The 17,589-nt window shown below is 39.5% G+C and overlaps 1 protein-coding gene across 4 annotated transcripts in view; it reads left to right on the top strand.

The window, feature by feature from the left end:
* The window catches only part of MRTFB (myocardin related transcription factor B), an 85,347-nt gene that overhangs the window by 47,215 nt on the left and 20,543 nt on the right, over positions 1–17,589 (top strand). For 3 of the 4 annotated variants that reach the window (XM_032231223.1, XM_032231224.1, XM_032231226.1), the window contains 8 exons: positions 6,245–6,310; positions 8,362–8,417; positions 9,690–9,765; positions 10,800–10,961; positions 12,973–13,154; positions 14,632–14,775; positions 16,399–16,646; positions 16,997–17,150. In XM_032231223.1, the coding sequence (XP_032087114.1) occupies positions 6,245–6,310; positions 8,362–8,417; positions 9,690–9,765; positions 10,800–10,961; positions 12,973–13,154; positions 14,632–14,775; positions 16,399–16,646; positions 16,997–17,150 (1,088 nt within the window). The remainder of the gene's footprint in view (positions 1–6,244; positions 6,311–8,361; positions 8,418–9,689; positions 9,766–10,799; positions 10,962–12,972; positions 13,155–14,631; positions 14,776–16,398; positions 16,647–16,996; positions 17,151–17,589) is intronic. The other variant, XM_032231225.1, reaches the window with a different exon arrangement.

Genomic DNA, 17,589 nt, shown 5'->3' with positions numbered 1-17,589 from the left:
CCATGAGAGCAATTAAAAGACCCCTGCTACCCAACTTTGGAATAATGTGGGTAGATGTTCCCATTCCATCTAGGTGAAGTGGATTCTGGTTCCACCACAAATGCGTGTATGACAAAAGCGCGTGTGACTAAAGCGCGGTGACAAAACCGCGCCGTCAAAACCGCGGAGACGAATGAGCGCTGAAGCGCGCCGACAACAGCGCGCCGACAGAGCGCGCTGTAAACATAACCCTAAACCTAACCCTAAACCTACCCTAAACCTTACCTTAACTTAAATCGCGCTTCTGTCGGCGCGCTTTTGACATCACGGGTTTTAGCGCCGCGGTTTTGTCAGCGCGCTTTTGACGTTCGTGTTTATGTTCGTGCCACGGTGGATTCTAACAGAAAGCCACAGTTGTAATTGCATTTTTATAAGTCAGATAACCATGCCTGGTATTTTTGAAAGTTGGTCAAGGGGATTGGATGTTCTCTTTGAAAGCTATTATTCCTTTCAACATAGTCAAAATATTGTGTACTTTGTGTGCAATGTAGCTGGAGATGACATCTTGGCATTATTATAAAAGATACAGTAATTGTTTGCAAAGCATTGAAAAATGTTATTTCATTATAAATCTGTTGTTATATGGCAGAATAAGGTGCTTTTTCATTGCACGAAGAAGTAGGTCTCTGTAATTAATCTAGACCCCAATCAATTGTTTAGGGGATAATGTATGTGCAGTTTTTGGAATGGATAACAGAGTGCCACTTCTGTCTCAGATCAGATTTGAATCTCATCCTTAGAGAGAGTCATCTCCGTCCCCATCAAGAACCTAGGCAAGGACGGAAAGGCAGAGTGCCCCCCTCCCCCAAGGTGGCAGCATATACAGATAGTCCTCGACTTGCAACTATTCATTTAGCGATCGTTCGAAGTTACAGCAGCACTGAAAAAAGTGACAGTCATTGACAGCATCCCTGTGGGACAACATGATCAAAAGTCAGATGCTTGGCAACTGGTTCATATTTATGTCCGTTGCATTATCCGTGGTCACATGATCGCTTTTGCAAACCTCTTGACCACAAAACTCAATGGGGGAAGCCAGATTCACTTACACAACCGTGTACCTGATTTAGCAACTGAAACAATCCACTTAGCAACTGTTGGCAAGAAAGGTCATAAAATAAACTCACTTAAGAGCGGTCTCGCTTTGCAGCAGAAATTTTGGGCTCAATTGTGCTCGTAAATCAAGGACTACCTGTAGTTCTTGGTGAGGGTGGCCAACAGGACATGCCTGATGGAGCCTTCTCTGACCAAAGAGTTGGAAGGGGCTTTTGTGGAGGCTGAAGTTGGAACAGCTGGCAGTTGATGGGTGCAGCAGTTGAGGTTCTAACTAGAGGACTGTCCCATCCCTACTGCCAGTCTCTCAGGAAGTTCTGGCAAGTAGGTTGGGCTTCAGTTGTTGGCATTGTTAGATCGAATACCAGGGTATGGATTCCTGCTTAGGTTGTCCTGCAATGGAGCTCACGTTGTCTTTGTTTACCTGTGTGAAATATGAAATTAGACAGTGTGTGACCTTGCAGAGTGAGAAGTTCCATCTTTCATCCTTCTGGGCACTTAGTGAAGTGGGGATCTAGAGAATAGGAGGGTTTGGTTAATAGAAGGGAATAACAGAATATCAGAGATGGAAGGGACCTTGGAGGTCTTCTAATCCAACCGTCTGCTTAAGCAGAAGACCCTCTACCATTTCAGACAAACTGTTGTCCATCTCTTCTTAAAAACCTCCAGTGAGGGAGTGAAGTGATTTGAAAGGTTTATGTCCAGCTGTGTGGCTTGTGTCAGATTACTGGCCTACTAGGGTTTACTGGTGGTAAGATTGTAGGGGTTGGTGTGGGTAACCTAACACCTGGGGATGCCATTTGGGGCCTCCCCAGTAGTGATGGATTAAGAAAGGAATGTCAGGAGAAGAAGGATCAACAGTCTGGTGCAAGTTTCGTCTCCTGGCTTGATTGCCTCAGTTGGCAATTGGAATTTTATCTCTTGACTGATCAAAAGGGCCACCCGAAGGATGAATACCTCTCCTTTTGATTTGCTTTATACTTTTCAGGGATTCTAGAATTCTTTAATAATGAGTGTGTTTCTGTTAATTGTCATGGAAATTACTAGCAGAAACTCACTCAACCAATTGGATAATTAGCATAACATTCCTTTAGATGTTGAAGTGCAAGGAGAATCAAATAGTGAAAGGGGTACCCAAATAATTTACTTTACAAATATGAAAGGCATCATGTCTTTTGTAGTACTTCAAATAACTAAAAATGTTTTAAAGTTGCTGAACTTTGGATTAAATACTATTGAAATATTCAGATATGCATTGTGACAGATAAGCTATCATAGAGATATATTATCATTAAAGGTGTATTATCACCCCTGGGGGTTGTGATGTCATCACATGAGGCCACAAAAGGCTTGAAGAATGTTACCGGCAAGCAAAAACATATTAAAGTGAAGAAATGGTTGGGAACCACTGTCTTAATATATTAGTGGTGGGTATCTAAATCCAAGATTAAATGTTTATTTTCTGATTATTTCCCCGAATACTAGTTCAAATTGAACTATTGAGATGGCTAACACAGGCAAAGCCATAACAAAAAGAGAAACAAATTAAAAGCTAACTGTATCATCTTTTAGGATAATGTTATTCATTTTTATGCCACCGTACAGCAAGCCTTGTTTGCTATTGACGGTACGTTTTATGAGATTGAAAATGTCAAGGCCTCTGACCATTGGAAGAATTACAGAGGCATAATCCATATGAAATTCACTGCAAGACGGTAATTGTGATGATTTGATAAAACATTTTGATTGCTTTTCCCTTGGCGAAAACACCCGGTGTGGTGAAATGACATCAAGATATTATGTGGGGCCTGCCTGGTTCTTCCAGCGGAGTTTACTCAGGGCTTAGCTTGCATTGGCTTCCTGGCAGTAGTAAATATTTTGGTAATCCGTGTAACAAATAGGATTTCTGCTCAACTAATGTCATTTGGCAGCAGTTGTTTTCACAATTGTTAGGGGTGGTTTTTTTTTTTTTTTTTTTGCAATCAAGTCAAGATATCTAACACTTTTTATACTTTCTTGAGTCTATACCAGGGCTCGGCAGCCTTATCAAGAGCCACAAAGGTCCTAACCAGAAGCCCCCCATTCAATTCTGAAGCCGACTGGAAATCTGGTTCCCCCACCATAGAGTCTCCTCCTAGCCCAGCATCCTGTTTCCTCTGCCAACCGGAAGTCGAGTCCCCACCATAGTCTCCTCCTAGCACACGTCTTTTTTCCTCTGCTGACTGGAAGGCCAGTTCCCCCACCATAGAGTCTCCTCCTAGTGCATCATCATTTCCCTCTATTCTGCCCTAACCGAAAGCCCTACCAATTGTGGAGCCGACCAGCGACAGGGAGCCACAGCAGAGCGATGAAAGAGCCACATGCAGCTCCAGAGCCATGGGTTGCCGACCCCTGGTCTATACAAGAGTGCAAAAGCTCCAGGGACTTTCTCATTACCTTAAATGGGGTAGATTTCACAAGGTTGCTCTGAACGCAGATGTTTGGCATTGAACCCTTTGACATAATTGCAACTTAAATAGTTGATGTTCAAAGTTATTAAAAGATTAGTTTACAGTTTCCTAATAATTGTTTTTTTTGTTCTTCTTACTGGCCTCTGCATGAGTGGACAAACAGAGTTAACAATCTAAGCTCCATTCAAGTTACTTTCTTGTTTCCAAGAGAAATTAGCTCAGCTAACAAAAGCTTTGAAAAAAATAAGGAAATGAGTCGCCTTTCCTTATATTAAAAGGCTGGCTTCTGTTTAGACTTTTTAAATCCTAATTGTAGCTATAATTGATGAAGTTTTTCTTGAAAAAGCACTTAGGATGGCATAGCTGCAGGTAGAAATTTCTCCAGTAATGCCTTCAATCCAATATTTTTTTATTTATTAAACAAAAATTATATAGCTGCCCAACTCACATTTAATTGACTCCAAGAGCTTACAAATTTAAAAAAATCCCTATGTAAAAAAAAAAATCTTTGCTGATAGAGATATACTAGCTAATTCTGAGTTGAAAAAATACATTTGTATACTTATATCGTGCATTTCTTCCTTTTGGATAAGGTTAGAAAGTTTAGCTTTTTCATTCCCCCGCCCCCGAAGAAAATATTTTTCTCTAAGTTTGCTTTCTTATTACTATTTACTGTTTAAAACTCATAGGGACTCTGCGTGAGACAGTAACTTGGTTGATTTGGAGGAAGTGATGGGAAACTGACTTCTGGTTGTTAGTTTCATGTCTAAGAATAATGTATTATGGCAATATTTTACTTTCCCCCCACAAAGACCTTTTGCCCTTTTCTACCAGCGTTTAGATTTTATTCTGTTCTGCTATAAGCTAATGATTTCTGACTATGAAAACAACTGTAATGCTTTTTTAAAAATATAAAAGATATATTGTATATATTAGCCTGTAAAAATTTTTTATATTTTTCTGTCTGGAAAAAAAGACAATACCATTATGCGAGGATTATTTTTAATATATTTTAGCAGCAAGATTACTTATTTTGTCAACTGAACGCTTTTGCTTTTAATACCTTAATATTGTTACTATAGAATTTAATGTGCTGTGTTCTCAGGAAGAGAATAAAGGTATTGTACATAGATTCCCAATTCAAAGTATTTTAAAACCATTGCTAAGAGGAAGACAGGGTGGATAAAAATCAATGGTTTTTTTTAAAAAAATCAGATTTTTAAAATTTAAATCAGGTTTGTTTTATTTAAATCAGATTTTTTTGATTTTTATTAAATTTATTTTAATATACTTTTGGAGTAAAGATCTATCTAAAGATAGTTTTCTATTTAAGATATGTTAATAATTTAGTTTATTCAGCATGAAGTGGAACTTAGTTAGGTCATCTGAGGCTGTCTATTCTACAATATTAGGACTATTGTTGAGTCAACAGCGGGTCAGAGAAGGAGCTGCTGTGGGACAGAGATGACAGTTGCTCTTTAAAAATTACGATTTAAATCGAGTTGATTTAAATCAAGCCTTTTTACTAGTGATTTAAATCAAATCCACCCTGGAGAGAGATGAAGACTGCCTTACAAATTCTATTTTCCTGTTGTAAATCAGATCCAGAGGTAAACATAAACATATAATTGGAAACAGATAAAAAGTAGATTGCACAGGAAAAAAACTCTCCCTCCTGTTGATCTTCTGGAACGCTTATAAAATTGTGGATGCTATAAACATGTAGTTCTCCCTCATTCCCCTTCCCCTGTGTCCCTGATTCACCCCATAGGTGTGGTAGAGAATAGCGCCTTCCCAGAGGTTCCAACTTTTGAACTGGAGAATTGCCAGCTAATATTCTTGAGTTCCAAGTGCTGTTTCAGAGAGCATGGTGCATGGGATTGCCTCTGGCCTGGGATGCGTTCACGGGTATTAATAGCACCAAGACAAGAAAATCATCTGCAAAAATTATGTTAGTTGGGTTTTACTGATGTGTCCATGTATATATACCTATTAACCTTCTCTCTACGTTGGTTTTAATATTCGTGGTGCTGAGCTACGTGATTGTAGGAAAAATAATGGCAACCTAAGCATCGTCTATCGTTGAACATGATTGCACGAAGCTGCACTGGAAAGATTTATATTATTGCCCATAAAACATTTGCATCTTAAGAGATTCTCTTATCATAATCACTAAATATCGGATGAAATTCCCTGTGTTGTGTACACCTAACTACAAGTAGTCCTTGACTTGTGGCTACAATTGAGCCCAAAATTTCCAAGCCAGTCGCAAAATAGTTTTGCCCCATTGTACAGTCTTTCTTGCCACAGTTGCTAAGTGAATCACTGCAATTGTGAAGCTAATGACAAAAGTAGAGTGAATCTGGTTTCCCCATTGACTCTGCTTGTCGGAACCATCATAAATACATGCCAGTTGCCAAACACCTGAATTTTGATCACTGCCACGCTCGCAAGTGTGTAAAACGGCCCTAAGTCATTTTTTTCCAGTGCAGTTGTCACTTCTAATGGTTGCGATGAATGGCTGTAAGCTGAGGGCTGCCTGTACACTATCTGGGCAGTGAATGTAGCCTGGATCCAATTAAACACTTAATGTTAAGGATTTACGCCAGCTAGTATTTCATTCTCAGAAGAATGCAGCATTTTTAATTGTGAGATGAGAGTTCCTTCTTGTCAAGTAATAAATCCCTTTTCTCCATTGCTAGTTCTTCAGCTGAAACTACAGCAAAGGCGAACAAGAGAACAGCTGGTGGACCAGGGAATCATGCCACGTAAGACTTAATTTCATTTTCTGCGGCTTTAGTAACGTCGAGTGCTTGGATGTCATATTAAAGATGAAAGGGAAAAGATGATAATATTTAGTACCCATCAAGATTTAGAGGGAAGATGACAACTCTGTAAACATTACTTCTACTAAATATCTGAAAATTAAAGGAAATTGGTGGGAAATATATTACCGTATTAAACCTGGAATTCATTACAATTCAATTATGAGCAATTGGAAATGAAATAAGGGGGAAATGGTTTATAATAATTTAATCTGGTATGCAGAAACGAGACTGTTATTTTTTGTGCCTGGATGAATCAAGAGGACCAAGCCATTGAGAGATTAAAAACAAGCCATGGATTTGTTTTCTAGTGTCTGTCCTTTTGATTCCCTCTACTTATACCCTAAAGTTGGTGAACTAAGTTTCCTGTGGCAACAGTTTCTTCCAAACACATTCTGCAAGTGTATGCAGATATGCTTGTCACTCAGCTTTTACTATGATTTAGGGCAAGGATTCACTATCTTTCATTAGCCAAGAGTCCCACTTATTAATTTCTGGGTACTGAGGATTGCAAAGCAGACATAGTTGTGTTTCTTTGTTTTTCATGCACATGTGTCATGCGTCATGTTATCTGGCATAGCTAAGATTTGTCTGAGCAAAATATCATTGCAGTGATAACAGATCCATGAACATGGCATGAAACGAGTTGCGCTAATTTGCTTCCCAGTTCATTTTGGACTCTGAGTTGAAAGAGATGTCAAAGACCTGTTAGGGATTTTACCAGAAACTTATAGTAAAGAAAATGTGCATTTGATTATCCATGTAATAACTGCAGCCAGAATTGTATTTGCGCAAAACTGGAAAAATAAAGAGATCCCTACAGAGGAGAATGTGATTAGGAAAATATTAGAATGTGCAGAAACAAACAGATTAGCACTGGCAATTAAAGAGAAAGAACAAACTGATACTATATGGGAATCATTTTATCAATGGTTAGAGAATAAATATAAGAATTAGAAATAAAAGATGAGTAAATTAAAGAAAATGTATTAATAAATAAATCAAGAAGAGGATTGTTATAATATTAGACATTTAAGGTATTAGTATTAAGCTAAGAATAGATTAAATAATGAACGTGATTGTAAATTCTAACTGTTATTGCACAAAACCTTTGTACCAGATGGCACACTGTTTAATGGAAGATGGACTATTTGTATTAAAATAAATAAAGCATTTATTAAAAAAAGAAAGTGATGTCAAAGAAAGCACTTTTGGGTAGGGGGTGTACAACTTTGGACAACTTTAGGACTTGTGGATTTCAACTCCCAAAATTCATGGCTCGCACAACTGCTGCTACTCTTACCACAAATTCTGTGACTGCCACAAACATTGCCAAGGTTGGGCACACCCTGCTTTAGAAACTGCAGCAACCACATAACGAGGGGAAAAAATTATTACTGGGATTGTTAGTTCATTATTATTGGGCCTGCTTGCATTCTGCCTGGTCGGGTGGAATTACTCACAGTGGCTTTAGGATCCTGTCATTCATTGTCTGTGGTGCTATTTGTTTATATGGTGTAACTGTATTGTTGTTTTGGTTTGTTTCCAGCCTAAATCGTAAAGGAAATGCAATACTGATTTAAAAAAAAGTTAGTAAGCAGAGTACAGAATATGAAAAGAGAGACTGAAGAAAGTATGACAGTGTTAATAATCCCTGTTCATTTGACACCAGACTCCTGATGCAACACAATTTTTTTTACTACTACTATTATAGCTGTTACATAATTGGTCTACATATGCTGTGTTAAGAGTAGTGCAAAAGCCCATTTTCTGCTTCTGCTCTTTAGTTATTACTCCATATTTATGAAGTGAATCGAAGTGTCTGGAATCCAGCACATAGCAGGCAGGGTGATTTTATTACAGCCGATCCTTATGTACAGGTACAGTTAGCGTCCTACTAAGCCAGCTGAAACAAACCTGCTTGAATGTAAGATATTTATATACCTTTGTCATCTCCTGGCTACATAACCCTTTTTCGTTTCCTTGTTTTTTAGCTTTGAAGAGCCCAGCTGCGTTTCACGAGCAAATAAAAAGTTTGGAAAGAGCTAGGGTGAGAAATCAAGTTCAAACATGATGTTTCATTCTTTGCGTATGATTGTCCTGGGAAAAATGCTAGACGAAGGACTTTTGGAAACAAGGAGAAATTGTTACAGATTTTTAGAAATGAAACCTGGGTTCGTTCTATAATGAAATTGAGAGAGAATTAATTCAGACAATTCAAACATCAGCATCAGCTTGATTAACCACGCAGTCCTATGGCCACTTTCAAAATTAGTATAACTAATCCTTGCGATTAGTCATATACTTCCTGAGTAAGGTGTGCTTCATATCTGGCTGTTGAAGTATTATGTTTAGAAACCAATAATTTTCATGATATATTTAGTTATTAACTCTCAATTCTTTTGGGCAAAGGGCATTACCTAATTCTTCTTCAACCTAAAGATAAATAATTGAAATTATTCATTAAACAATTAAAACCAGGCCATCGTATCTCATAGTTTTAAACTTGAGAAGTCAAAAATATACGTTTAAATTATCACCTGAATTTTCAAAACTTACTGATGAGGATACAAAAGTGCTATTCCCCCCCCCCCCCTTGAAAAGCAGTCTATTACATTTGCTTAGAAACTAAGATAAACTAGGGAAAGAGCTTGGTGATTTATTATTAAAAACAATTTTAAAAACACCCACAGTTACAGGGATATTTTAATGTTCATAACATTTTATATTATGTTTAATAATGAGACTATGTTGTAAGCTTTCATGAATAAATGCGCAGGTTTATGGAAAAACAACTCACATTTCCTTTGATAGATATACTAATGCAGCTTAAAGTGCTCAATATAAACACTCAGAAGAACAAACTACATTATAAGGAATAATGGCAATCGTTTTAAAATTCAAAGTCTATTCAAATACCCCTCTTTACTGCTTGCACCTGTTGCACATTTGCTAACAATGTTAGATTATAGACTAATTAGCTTTGTATTTCTTTATAAAGATAGAATTCCATTTGTGTTATTGCCTTGAAGAATAAGAACACGTTTCTTATTCTTGAATGCATTGAAATCTGGGAGTATAAAACTTGAAGTGGTTTAGTTCACATTTTACACCTTGCTGAATGAATTACCAAGAATCTGAATTTTTAAAGGATTTAAAAAAAATTAAACTTAGTTTTATAATATCAGGCAACAGCTTGCAAAGCATTGTCAGATAAAAACATTGCTGATAGTGCTGTGCAGTTCCTGTCAATTTCAGCGAAACTGGACTATTTTGGGCTTATTACCATTCAATTGTAGTGTCTTTACCTATTTTTTTCCAGACTGAAAATTTTCTGAAGCATAAAATACGCAGTAGACCTGATCGATCAGAATTAGTCAGGATGCATATTCTTGAAGGTAAGAATCTCCCTACTTTGATTTCCTATTTCCTGATTAAATTTCTGAATAGATAAGTGAAACCTTCTCGGCAAAAAAAAATCGTAGGCTGCATCTTTACCATGTGTTTATCTGTATTTCCAATCCCAACAACAGGTTTTAAAAGGTGTGACTTTCTATGCAACTAAATGGCAGTGGGTACATTATGGCATAATATGGTTTGTTTGACCTTGGTTTAATATGTCGTGCGTGTGAAACTAATTATTACAGTTTATAAACTGACGTTTATGGTTCACCTTATGGTGAGAACCAAGCTCAGCAAAACGAGAACTGAATTTAAAACCCAGGTTTAAAATGATTTCTTACCTTGACCTGTGATGTAAAATGTTACAAGTTTAACTAAGTAGGACTAAAGCTTAGTTCATTGGAGCTGTTTATTTTTTTTATAGAGAAAGTGTCTCCCTTCAGATTTGTTCTGTAATAGGGAAGCTCTGGAGGGTTCTCTTATTTTATTTATTTTTTGGTTCTACACCATCTGCTTTACTATCTCCATTACAACTTTAGATGCATGCAAGAAACATTGAAAGTGGCATTTATATAGCCCTAGCTGATCACCCGGCGTTGCCCGAGTATTTATTTATCCTAATGCCGTATTAGACAGGAAAAGCCCTGATTTCGGCGACAATTAAATTAGCTACAAATGTTTTCCCTGTGACCCCCAGAAGCGTCAAGGAAAGTGGGACCCCCCTTGTGGAGTACTGTGAAGCTGTTACCATGGCAACTCTACTGCACTGCATAGTAGAAGCCATTTTACGGCAGTACGGTAGAAGCCATTTGAAGGCACAACAGGCAGTATCTTAACAGAACACACACACACTCGAGGGGTGTTAGGGCTGTCTTACCCCCACAGTATTTGTTTCCAGAGAGTAAGTCTGTACCAAGTTAGGTTGAAATTGCTGGAGGGATTCCAGAGTTATGCTGAAACACACACATATACACACACACACTATATATAGATTGAGAGCTTTTAACCATGATTGTTTTTCCCCCCCAAGAAACGTTTGCAGAACCCTCTCTCCAGGCCACTCAGATGAAGCTAAAGAGGGCGCGACTGGCTGATGACCTGAATGAAAAGATCGCTCAGAGGCCGGGCCCTATGGAACTCGTGGAGAAGAATATTCTCCCTGTAGATTCCAGCGTCAAAGAAGCAATTATAGGCAAGTAGGATTGTGAGGTCTGTGGATGCCAGGAGAATCTCGTAATTCAGATTGTGAAAATCTGGAACGTGAAGTGGTGCAATAGCCATCATAAATGCGCCTTGGTGTTCTCGTGACACTTCCTCAAGAGAGCGTTCTCGGTTTGTCACTTTGAAAGTAGCCTGTTAGGACTGGAAACAAAAATAAAAATAGACAAAAGAAAAAGGGAAAAAGAATGCAAGCACAAGTACACTATATTGCCAAAAGTATTCGCTCCCCTGCCTTTACTCGCATATGAACTTACTGTAAGTGACATCCCATTCCTAATCCATAGGGTTCAATATGACATTGGACCATCCTTTGCAGGTATAACAGCTTCAACTCTTCTGGGAAGGCTGTCCACAAGGTTCAGGAGTGTGTTGATGGGAATTTTTGACCATTCTTCCAGAAGCGCATTTGTGAGGTCACACACTGATGTTGGACGCGTTTATGTGGCCTACCACTTCATGGCTGAGCTGCTGTCATTCCCAAACACTTCCACGTTCTTATAATACAGCTGACAGCTGACTGTGGAATATTTAGGAGCAAGGAAATGTCACAACTGGATTTGTTGCACAGGTGGCATCCTATCACAGTTCCACGCTGGGATTCACTGAGCTGAGAGCGACCCATTCTTTCACAAATGTTTGTAAAAACAATCTGCATGCCTAGATACTTGATTTTATACACCTGTGGCCATAGAAGTGATTGGAACACCTGATTCTGATTATTTAGATGGGTGAGAGAATACTTTTGGCAATGTAGTGTATCTCTCTGTGGCTGGCTGTCTAACATTGTTTTTGTATTTCAACAAAGTATTAATTTTGAGCACGTGGAATAATATTGTTCAGCTTTTCTGTTACATCAGTGGAAGTGGTTCTATGATCATCACGCAGTGAGGGAACACGTACCATCTGTCCAGCTTTGGCCATCTGGATGGTTCTCCCCCGTAAAAGATTCATCTTCTACTCCATCCCCTGCTTGATAAAACCATTGTCCTTTTCTTAAAAGAGAGGGGAGGGAAATTGGAAACAATCCGTATGTTAAGATCTTTGGATTAGAATAAAAATGATGGAGAACACAAGCCTATCCCTCCAGTCGGAGCATTCACTGTACAAGTAATGCTCTACTTTGAGAAACCATTTATTTGGTAACCATTCAAAGTTACAAGGGCACTGAAAAGAGTGACCAATGACCCATCCTCACATTTAACAACCATCACAGAGTCCTCATGGTCACCTGATTAAAATTCAGGCACTTGGCAATATATGATGGCTGCAACACCCTTGGGTCAATGCCATTTGCATCTTCCCTGTTGGCTTCTTGGCAGGCAGCGTCAATGAGAGAAGCCGGATTTGTGAGTAACTCTGTGATTCACTTACCAACTGTGGCGATTCACTTAAAAACCATGGCAATTGAGCCGAGGTGGCAGAGTGGTTAGAGTGCAGACCTACAGGCTACTTCAGCTGACCTCTAGCTGCAGTTCGGCAGTTCAAATCTCACCGGCTCAAGGTTGACTCAGCCTTCCATCCTTCCGAGGTGGGTAAAATGAGGACCCAGATTGTTGGGGGCAATAGGCTAACTTTGTAGGCTGTAAAGCACTGTGAAGCGGTATATAATTCTAAGTGCTATTGCTAGTAGGAGCCCTGGTGGTGCAGTGGTTAGAATGCAGTATTGCAGGCTGACTCTGCTCACTGCCTGCAGTTCGATCACGATTGGCTCAAGGTTGACTCAGCCTTCCATCCTTCTGAGGTAAAATGAGAACCCAGATTGTTGGGGGCAAATAGGCTGACTCTGTAAACCACTTAGAGAGGGCTGTAAAAGCACTATGAAACAGTATATAAGTCCTAAGTAAGTTCAGAAAATCGGGCTCAGCTCACTTAACAACTGCCTTGCTCAGCAACACAAATTGTGATCCCGACTGTAGTCATATGTTCAAGGACCAATGTCTCCTCTCTCTGTAAATGACTTAGCTTTTTTTTTTTCCCCTTAGCAGTTGGTCAGGAGAACTATCCTCAAACACTGGATGAATTCTCATTTGATGAAGACAGCAGTGATGCTTTATCTCCAGACCAGCCTGGTAGTCAGGAGTCCCAAGGGTCAACCGCTTCCCCCGGAGAGGCCAAAACAAAAGAAATACCCTCCCCGGTGACTCCAGCTTCCTCAGCCACCCAGGTATCCTGCCAGCCATTTGAAATGTTGCCATCTCCTGATGGTAAACCAAGCAGTTTCTCTTTCGCTAATAGCAACGTCTTTCCAGCTTGAGATTCAAATGTTGTCCCTTTTTATGTCCTTATATCCCCCTTCCAGAGAAAAATCCAGTTTGACTCATTGTCATAAATAAGGAAAAAGCTAATCAAATCAAACAGATGGCTTGGTGTTTATGGTTGAGCGTAATTAGTCTTAGTAATTAGGTATGCGGTGGTTCAGTGGCTAAGACACTGAGCTTGTCGGTTGGCAGTTCAGCGGTTCGAATCCCTAGTGCCACGTAACGGGGTGAGCTCCCGTTACTTGTCCCGGCTTCTGCCAACCTAGCAGTTTGAAAGCATGTAGAAAAATAGGAACCACCTTTGGTGGGAAGGTAACAGCGTTCCGTGCGCCTTTGGCATTGAGTCATGCCAGCCACATGACCACGGAGACGTCTTCGGACAGCTCTGGCTCTTCGGCTTTGGAACAGAGATGAGCACCGCCTCCTAGAGTTAGGAACAACTAGCACATATGTACCTTTACCTAATTAGTCTTCCAACCTATGAAGGGATAGCATCCAATACGCCATTATGCCAATTCGTTGAAATAGGCTCTTTTCTATGATAAGAAAGCCTGAGGGGAAAAGCCGAAATTTTCCAATCCATTCTGTCATAACTGCTTCCTTAATGTTGACGGTAAAGTACCTTTCCAATCATCATCTCTCTGTCCTTTAAAATTATATAGAGGACTTTTTTTTTACTTAGCATCGAAGTGTGCTTCATAGGGAGCAGTGCAGCTGTTGGCTTTGAATGGAAAGGTTATTTGGGCATGATAGCTGACTGCATATTTAATATATCTTTTAAGTATATTGTCAGCTAGCCAGAAAAGAAATTAGCTGTCATAGAGTTACAAGTAAAGAAGACTTTTCCCCTTCAAAATTATGATTAACCTTTCTGAGGTCCTTTCTGAGCTTACAGTAGTTGTTTTCTTGCAGATGTTTCATTACGCAAACTAGGTAACATCATCAGTGCTAGAAGGGAGTGGGGTTAGCACTGATGATATTACCTAGTTGGGTCACGAAGCGTCTTCAAGAAAACAACCAAGCTCAACCCTGAGCTGCAAATAATTCTCCTTTATTGGTACGATCAAACTTTCATACGACTTTCAAGATTACAAACTGAGATAAGGCATACAGATGTTCCTAAATTTATTTTAAGAAAAAAGCTTGCTGCCTACGCATTTCATAATTCTGTTTGGATTCTTATTGAATGATCATAACGATTTCCCGTACATTGCTTTTTGTGAGAAATTCAGAATGTCCTTATTCGGAATAAGAATTCAGACATTCTGATTTCAGGGAAATACAGACGATATGAAATACCGCAAAATCTCATTGAAAAGGTGACACCTACTGCATATTGGAAAATGTTTAAATAGCTTTTTTCTCATTTTCTCCTCTTCTCAGTATCCCCCCTTAGCAATACCAGGAGCTGACTTTTTGAAGCCACCTGTCACAGATCAGCATGTCACATGGACAACAACTGCTGCTCCTCTCACCACAAATTCTGTGACTGCCACAAAACACTGCAGTGGGCCAACACTAATAAAGGTAGGATAGAACAAAACCAGTGGGTGTTGGTGTAATTATGCCGCTTTCCTCAACAAAAATGAACATTTTTAACCAGGAATAATAATATATAATTAGTTGGTCAAGGATTTTTTATAACTTTAGGGGGGAAACCCACATGTATGTATTGGCAAGCGAGCATGAAATCTTCATCCCATCCAGCTCTGCTGTAACTATTAATCATTTTCCTAAAATAAATATTTTTTAACCTTGGTTATTGATATTGTAAATATAGTAATTGTATTTTTCAGAATGTCGCCAGCTGGATTAGTGGTTTTGCAGATGAATGAAGGAAGGGAGCTGCATCTGCCAGTTTCTATAACATTTGTTTTTTTAAAAAGATATCACACTGAATCAAGTAGACAAAAGGATGACATCACCTTTAAGTTATGCCGACTTTTGCTAGAGTCCTTAGCTTGCAATGCTTAGCTTTAACACCTAAATCGGAATGTAAGAGACACTGACCTAAATTTTAGGATAATAATTTCTGACTGATGAGGCGAAGCTACAATTCTGGCAGCCTACATTATTAATGTACTAATCTTTCTATCTCAATTTAGCAAGACATAATGCAGAGCAGTATTTTTCTATCTGTAAATTTGTGTTTGGTCTGTTCTGGGGGCGGATAGTTAAGTGAAATTGTTAAGAGTAGCTGCTAAAGTGAAAAGAATTTGCTAAAGCAGCTCCAAAAATAATAATCTCCTGGATTATAGTCAGATACTGAATTCAAACCCACAATTCTTACCATTGAATATGAATATATACATACATATATATGTATGTATGTATGTATGTAGCAATAGCAGTAGACTTATATACCGCTTCATAGGCCTTTCAGGCCTCTCTAAGCGGTTTACAGAGAGCATATTGCCCCCAACAATCTGGGTCCTCATTTTACCCACCTCGGAAGGATGGAAGGCTGAGTCAACCCTGAGCCGGTGAGATTTGAACTGCTGACCTGCTGATCTAGCAGTAGCCTGCAGTGCTGCATTTAACCACTGCGCCACCTTGGCTCTTGGCTATATACATACATACATACATACATACATACATACATACATACATATATATATCTTCAACAGTATATATGCCAGATTTGTTTAATGACTGCATAGTTCGCTTACCAACTTCACTGATCTGCTTAACAACCGTGGCAAAAACGGGTTGTAAAAATTGGGTACAGTCGCCTTCCTTAGAAACAGAAATTCAGATCTTCCCTTGTAGTTGTAAGTCGAGGACTACCTGAACTAGCCAAATCCACGCGCAGCCATGAACACTCACTCAGTGACTTTGGGCCAATCATTATTCTTTCTCATAGACTTGCCATTGTGGAGATGAAATTTGAGGGGCCTCTTGAGTTTCTGGAGAAAAGAATCATCCATGTAACGCAGGAGTCTTCAAACTTGGCAACCTTTAAGACTTGTGGACTTCAGTTCCCAGAATTCCCAAGTCGGCATGGGGGATTCTGGGAATTGAAGTCCACAAGTCTTAAAGGTTGCCATGTTTGGAAGCCTCTGATCTAACGAACAAAGAAGTAAATAAAACCTCTACTGTAACACAAAATAAGAGTTTTGGATTTATTTGTATTTTTCTCTCTGCCAATAGCAACCGCACCCCAAGAACCCCAGTGACAGACCCCGGAGCAAGAAGTCCAAAGAACCGAAGCCCAGAGTGAAGAAACTGAAGTACCACCAGTATATCCCCCCCGATCAGAAGTTAGAGAAAAACGAGGCCCCGATGGACTCCAACTATGCTCGTTTGCTGCAGCAACAGCAACTCTTTTTGCAACTGCAAATCCTGAGCCAACAGCAACAACATTACAATTATCAGACAATTCTTCCTGCACCACTCAAGTAGGTGAATCTTGGACAGACTTCTTTTGGTTTCCTCGCCTCCCCCTCCCCCGCCCCCTTTTTTTGCCCCTGAAAAAAAGGAAAAGAGTAATTAATTTTTAAAATTTTTCCTCATTGCAGTTTAGTTTTGGAAGTTACATTAATGGAATAAAAATAATTCTTCAAAGCTAAACAAGATAACTTTGAAGCTTTAAAATTACATTTCTGTAAGCCAACCCAGTTAAAATAGATAAAATGCTTGACGGCTAAAGGGGGGGGAAAAATTGGCAGTACACGTTGAAAGAAATGGATGGGAAAGATAGATTTGTTTTTGAAGGTTGATGTCATCTTTTTATTTTCTTCCTTTGAAGGCAAATAAATGACAAACAGGGTAACACTGGGAATGTACCACTCAATGCTTTGAACAACAGCATCTCTTCAGTAGCTGTCAGCACACCCAGACCGAACACTAATATTTCAAACAGAAAGCCAGGACCTCTTCCTCCTAGTTTGGATGATCTGAAGGTAAAAAATAAATAAATACAAATTAATAAGTGCAGCCTGAAATGTCTTCCAACTGTCCTAAAAATGGTGTTACCCTAACTCAGGGGTCAGCAAACTGCGGCTCTGGAACCGCATGTGGCTCTTTCCTCCCTCTGCTGCGGCTCCATCACCGGTCGGCGCCACAATTTTGAGAGGAGCTTCCAGGGGGGTGGGGGGGAGACACAGTGCGCCAGGAGAAGACTCTATGGCAAGGGGGGTTTTCCAGTTGTCTCCACAATTGATAGGGCTTTCGGCTATGACAGGTAGAGGAAAAAGTACACCGCGCTAGGAGGAGACTCTACGGTGGGGGAACTGAACTTCCGGTCAGCTCCAGAATTGAACAGAGAGCTTCCGGTTAGGACCTTTGTGGCTCCCGGTGTTTTCTGCGGGAAACGGGTCCAAATGGCTCTTTCAGTGTTTA

This window comes from Thamnophis elegans, chromosome 14 (assembly GCF_009769535.1).
Source record: "Thamnophis elegans isolate rThaEle1 chromosome 14, rThaEle1.pri, whole genome shotgun sequence".
NCBI lineage: Eukaryota > Metazoa > Chordata > Lepidosauria > Squamata > Colubridae > Thamnophis > Thamnophis elegans.
The sequence above is the reverse complement of the archived record's forward strand: the minus strand, read 5'-3'. Positions and strand labels throughout refer to the sequence as shown.